The sequence below is a fragment of the Cyanistes caeruleus genome, chromosome 1 (assembly GCF_971803275.1).
Source record: "Cyanistes caeruleus chromosome 1, bCyaCae1.hap1.1, whole genome shotgun sequence".
NCBI classification, from domain to species: Eukaryota; Metazoa; Chordata; class Aves; order Passeriformes; family Paridae; genus Cyanistes; species Cyanistes caeruleus.
The window spans coordinates 56,485,281-56,491,782 of record NC_141701.1 but is presented as its reverse complement, the minus strand read 5'-3'; the positions used below and the strand labels follow the sequence as shown (position 1 = coordinate 56,491,782).

Genomic DNA, 6,502 nt, shown 5'->3' with positions numbered 1-6,502 from the left:
CTTGGTAATTTAATTACACTTACATCAGAATAAAAACAATATGTCATAATGTGGGCTAAAATGTGAATATCTTCCAAATCCAAAAACTTATTACTTAAATGTTTTTATCCTTTGCAATGATGTACAGCATTAGTATTAAAGGGAAACCTCTATGACAGTTTTAGAGTTCTCAAGAACACACTATTTCCCAGAAATGTAGAGCATCTTCAGATGTTTCATATAATCCAAACAATAAACTACAGAAGCAGGTCCCTTTAAAATCAACTGTCTTTATGAAGCAAGTGCAGTAAATCTTGTGGTAAGATATATAAAAGTAGTAGAGAAGCGCTCTGATACAACCTAAAATGCTAGATGTTGTAATAACATCAAAGATTTTATCAGTGGTTTATTAATTTTAAATGACATAACCATAAACTTGTTCATAAAAAGGAAAATACATGTGGCAATTATGTGTCCTGAGCCAAAACTCCTGTGCAATACACTGTGCCTTCAAGTGAAGCAAAGCAGTTATGAACATTAGGCATTGCATTGCCAGCTCTTTCTGTGAAGTGGATGCAGATTCAATTCATGGCCGTTTAATCCAGCCTTTTCATTTTGGAAAAAACAAAACAAAACAAATCCAAACCATGACAATATTTGGATTAATTTGGCATTATATTTCTGAGGGTAGAAGATGCTTACTACTTGTGAAAAGGTAATTAAAAAATCAGATCAGAGTAAGAAATGCCTTTCCAAGGGGCACTGATCTTGTTGCCCCCAAGTGATGACCAGAGCCACTGCTGGGGGGAGAGCTGTTTTCCCCTGTCGGAGTGCCCTGTCCTGCCCAGAGACCGCAGCCTTGGTGGGTCAGTGGGCACATCCCTGCCTGTGCTTCCAGCGTCTATGGGCCTGTTCCCCATTCATTTGCCTAACCCTTTTTATTCTTGGGTTTTCTGGTACTGCCAGCATTGACAACCTCCTCTGCCAACAAATTCTGCAAGATCACCACCTGTAAAAATGTGTTTTTACATGTTTTAAACAAACATCATGGAAGAAAGATTTTCTTACTTAGGTATCTTGAAGGACTTTTGTTTTGCAGTTCATGGTAGACATTCATATCGATATTGACTGACTCACCAAATACAATAATCTGTAGGAAATTAAATTATCTTGCTATTATTTAGATGCAACTGTTTTTTCTGCACCACTCTATAAGTCAATTGCTTATCTGCATATGCAATTTAGCACAGAAGATAGATCCAGTTAAATGGAAAATGAAATAGGAAAATAGAGAAATTAGAAAGTCTCACTAGGGAAGAAAGTATAAACAATAAATTAATAATATCATAAATGAGCTTCCAAATTTGCATCTGCTCTGCTGCAAATACAAACATTTGTAACCCATATTTCAGTTTTGGTACTTCATACCTGATTTAGAAGCAGTAAAATTCAGGAATTTACATTAAAGCACCTGTTGAGATCATGTCATGAACTATAAAATAATGCAATAATTACATACTATTCCTGGATGCAGAAAGCACAAAGACAAAAAGGAAGATTTATACATGAGGCTTCACTGGCATTAAACTAAAAGGAAATCCTTACAAAACTGCTATCATCCTGCTGATTTAGAATATTAATTTCAGGAACTTGGTAGTCAGTTAAAGCAATAAACACACAGCTACTTGTGTATGTCCAGGTTATCTTTACTGTATATGTACAATAGGTCCACTACAGACTGCATGCATTGGTAACCAAAAGCTGTGGGGTTTTTTGGTTTTCGTTTGTGTTTTTGTTGGGTTTTTTTGTTGTTTTTTTTTTTTTTTAAGATACTGTTGTATTTTTTTTCAATACTAGCTACTGAAAAGAAAAGGATGAGAAAGCCTGGGGTGAGAGCAAGCAAGGAAGGCCTTCAGGGCCAGAAATGATACTTTTAAGTAGACTCTGAAACAAAATGAGAGGCAGATCGAGAAATAGATTACCATAGAAGGATAATTTTCTTATGTGGGGAAGATCTCATCATAACTCTCTTGTCCATTTCTGCCCCCTTCCATTTCCAATACTCTGATCTCTTTGCTTTCTCTCCTTCCTTTTGGCAATCCTCTTTCAGCTGGTACATCACAAGGTTAATTTTAACTAGAGCAGTCAGTGATATCTGGGCATTGTAGTCCCTATTTGCTGTTTCTATCAGAGAGGTACTGTGAATTTATTTTTTTTTGCATCTGACATGCCCTGATATTTCCTTGTTTGGTTGCTACTCCTTGAGATAGGTGAAAAGCCAGACAGCAGGAAATTCCCAGAGAACTGGAAGTTGCAACAGTTAAGTTCAGAAGTACAATAAAGATATTATCACTAATGGTATCAAGTCCCTGTCAGATAGAGTCTTTGATATGTTGATCTTCAGAGAACTTTTGGAATGTAAAAGGACAGAAGTCAGAGCAGTAAAGAAGGAAAAAGAATGTTACAAAGAGACAGCTTTGAAAAAAGGATGCAGAGATAGTAAGACTTCATCCTGTAATGAATGAGTCACAGAAATAATAAATAAAAAGAAGATTTAAAACTCCTTAAAAAAGCCTCAGAAAAAGTTTTTTCAAGATCCTCTTTCTGTATGACATTTGAAAGAAGGGAAATTTAAAATTACAGCACATCCTATATTGAAAGCTCTAAAAGATGGCTTTTGTAAAAGAACCTCTACAAAACTGTAAGAATTACAAAACCATCTTCATTTGTCCACCTGCAGTTACATGCTAAAATGCCATGCACATAGATGCACAGCAACATCCACTGCTTGTCCACCTTTCATCAGTTTATTAGAGTAGAACACAGAAGGTATTAGGAAAAAAAAAAAGTTATTTGAATTATAGAAAGCAAGCTTGTGAAGAGTCAGGAGTAGGCAGCTCTTTAAAGTTCATCTTATTCAGAGTGCAGTAAGGAAGGAACAAGGGACAATGTAAATGAGATCAGTGACTAATTTTCCCAGTGGTGGAACTCCTACACATTTTAACTGCAGATCAGTAAGAATATACTAGGAAGAAGAGATACCAATGTTAAATAATGCCAATGGAGAGGAAGAAGTCAAACTGGCTTCAGAAACAGTCATGGGAATATACAGGCTAAAGGGAACAAGCAGGCAAGAGGGAAAGCAGAGCTGCTAGTGTGAGTCCAAAACAGGAGATGTAGACAGAGGGAGTCAGTGCTCCCAATAATGAGGGACTAATCTTCCCCTATTTTGGTTGTCTTATAATGCCAGCAATAATTATTGAGCCCATCCACCACTTCTTTTCATTATTAATGTCAAGTTTTTTCTGTGTGTGTGTTTTTAATTACTATTTTATGGAAATATCCACTTTTCCCTTAATATATCACTGTTCTATTTGTAACAATAAAAATATTTAAATTGAATACCAGTCTTGAGCTATGATAGTGTAAAATGTATTGCACCAGCTGATACAACATGCCCCTGGAACAGTTTTGGGTAAAAAATCATCTCTTTTCTGGTCTAAAACAAGAGCAGCAAAACTGAAGCTGCTGTTCCAGGTTAGGAATATTTCTTAAAGTTTAACCTAATTAGGGCTTCATTTAACAAAATCTGACCAAAATGGCCAAAATTACAGTGTAGGAGTATATTGGCAATAAAGAGTGCATGTGTCTCCTTTATGAAATGCTTTTGTAGCAACTAACACCAACACTTAGGACAGTGTAAGAAAACTTATATTCAATGTAGACTGACCATATTTAAAGATGTGAGAAGGACCTGGATTGAACACTCCTATAGTGGTGAATGATGTAGCTCTTCCTCCTGAAGAAATCTTTTTATTTTGGGAAATTCCTGATTCCTTATTTCCTTCTTTTTGCTGTAGAAAAATTAGATACAAATCCATTTTATTATTATCACAAGTGTCACATGGGGTCACATGAAGTTCCCACCAGTCCTGTTTGGGGAAATGTGAATAGCCCAGTGTTCATCTGGTTAAAGCTCTTCATATTTCATTGAACGAGCATATCATGCACAGCTGAAAGGAATTTTCACTCAGTAGGTGATGCTTCTCTTGTAATTGCTCTTGAAAAAGCACTGATGGATCCGTGTGAGTTCAGCCTCCCGTGCTAAACAAACCCTTGTTGCAGCAATCACAGTACATTTATAATTAGCTTAATAAAGTCCATTTGTTATATTGTTCTACAGATAGGAATACTGTCCTGAAAAATGACAGACAGTATTGAGTTGCAATTAAAAATGTAGTAAAATTTTGATAGAGCAGATGGAGGACATTAATATGAGTTTGCTGTGAAAGAGTAGCACAGTGATGGCAACACATGGAGAAACAATTAGCCATAAACTGAGAGAGCAGTGGCATATATCCTTTGGAAAGCATTTGCACTGCACCTTTACATTTTTGTTGGGTGCTGTTAAAAATGCAGTTTCTCATGCAATACATGGTATAACTCCACCCTCTCTGACTATTATAAGGCCATCTTATTTTGTGCACCTGCAGTTATGTGCAAAAAAAAAAAATCAGGAGCAAATAAACACATCTATCATTTATCCACCTATCAATTTATTTTTTCCAATTATGATGGCAAGTACAAATTTTCAAAAATAAGATTAGCCCTCAGATGACCAACAATATACCATGCATCTTTTGTACATGCTTAAGAAACTCCTTTGTGAAACTGCCTTGCATTATAGACAAAGCAGTGTAGTCCTAGAGTCTAGGTTACACAAAAAAGAAAACCCAAACCCTCTCATGATTCACCTCCTACTTCACCCCCTCATCACTTTGCTTTACACCAGTCAGCAAGAGCTGTTTCTCAAGTGCTGTCAGACACATCCAAGTGTCATCAGCAAACACTCCATTATTACTATAAATGTAAAATCGTACAGTGGTTTGTGTTGGAAGGGACCTTAAATATCATCTAGTTACAACCTCTCTGCCATGGGCACGGTGCCTTCTACTAAAACAGGTTCCTCAAAGCCCGATCCAACCTGTCCTTGAACACTTCTAGGGATGGGACATCCACAACATCTCTGGACAACCTTTTCCAGTATCCCACCACCCTCACAGTAAAGAATTTCTTCCTAACGTTTGATCTAAATCCAACATCTATCAGTTTGAAGTCATTCTCCCTTGTCCGATCACTACACGCACTTGCAAAAAGTCCTTCGCCATCCGTTTAGTAGTGTCCCTTCCGTACAGGGATGAATAAATCATCTCCTGGTGTAATTTAAGGCTGTGTCCTCTCATCCTGTCACTGGTTAGCTGCCTGAGAAGAGAGGCGTCCGCCACCTGGCCACACGCTCCCCGCCGCTCCACACAGACCCTCGGAGCTTCAGGGGCCCCCGCCGCACCCGGCCGGCGGGCTCCGCTCCCGCGGCGGGTGGGGAAGGGCCCGGCGCGGGGCCTCATGGGAACTGTAGTTCTCTGCGCTCCCGCCGGCGCTCCGCGGGGCGATGATTGCTCCCGGCGTGCTTCGCGCGCAGCGCCCGGCGGCGGGCCCGGGGCGGAGGCGGACAGACTACATTTCCCGAGGTGCCCTGCGGCCGCCTCCAGGCGGGCGGGCGGCGGGTCCGCGCGGCGGTTGAATGCGGGCGGGCGGAGCGGCGCGATGGAGCTGTCGGCGCTCGTCAGGAAGCTGGGTAATGGCTCCTCTCCCTGCGGCCCCGCCGCCTGCGGGGCTGTGGGCAGCGGCAGCGTGCGGCCCGGCGCTGCTCCGCAGGAGCCCGGCCGCCTCTGCCCGGCCTCCGCCGCTCTTCTGCCTGCTGCTCTTCCACTCCGCTCCCCGTGGCAGGCGCGGAGGAGGCGGCGGCGCTCCCCTAGGGGGGCGTGCTTCCATTAGGAAATGCCAAAGACTTCCCCTTCAGACACGGTGCCTTTCGGTTCAGTGGGCTTGGGTAGTTTTTTGTCCGGCTGGTGAGTCCGAGGCAGCTTTCCGTAGCCACGACACACTGCTCGAGGTTCCGGCACCAGGCTGTATCAGTAGTGGCGCGTTTGGCACCGGATTATATCAGTATATCTCATTATATCTCACCGCTTTATAATCATGCAAACACACTTGATTAGGTTATTGCTGGTGAGTGTAATCGTATTTGTCTTCCTGGTAGGCGTAATACTGGAAGCTTATAAGCCGGGTTTTTTTTACTGCATCTCTGGCAGTATTCTGTTTCTCCAAATAAGAAAAAAGTTATGTCAAATAATTTTATGGGTTTCTTAATCCCCTTTTTTTCGGCAGGTCATGAACTGACAGAGATAAGAGAGCGATCTTTGAAGACTATTCTATTTAAACTGGACCACAACTTGATTTCCTATGCTGATTTGGTCCACGAAAAAGCACTTTTTCGTAACCTTTTGGAGTGGTTCAATTTCCCAGTCGTACCAATAAAAGAGGAAGTATTAAATTTTGTGAACAGTTTGATCAAGGTATGACATACTAACATTCGTTTATTTTAAAACTATATGTTTTTATAATGCTGAAGTTAAGTATTGCACCAGCTGGATATTACTTGATTTTGTAGCTCCATGTAACG

At 40.7% G+C, this 6,502-nt stretch overlaps 1 protein-coding gene across 4 annotated transcripts in view; it reads left to right on the top strand.

The window, feature by feature from the left end:
- The first annotated feature begins 5,382 nt into the window (after positions 1 to 5,382).
- RTTN (rotatin) overlaps positions 5,383 to 6,502 on the top strand; it is a 78,678-nt gene continuing 77,558 nt past the window's right edge. For 2 of the 4 annotated variants that reach the window (XM_086893870.1, XM_086893885.1), the window contains exons 1-2: positions 5,427 to 5,614; positions 6,208 to 6,395. In XM_086893870.1, the coding sequence (XP_086749996.1) occupies positions 5,584 to 5,614; positions 6,208 to 6,395 (219 nt within the window). In that variant the 5' untranslated portion in view covers positions 5,427 to 5,583. Of the gene's footprint in view, positions 6,049 to 6,207; positions 6,396 to 6,502 lie in introns of all 4 variants that reach the window. The other 2 variants (XM_086893859.1, XM_086893876.1) reach the window with 2 other exon arrangements.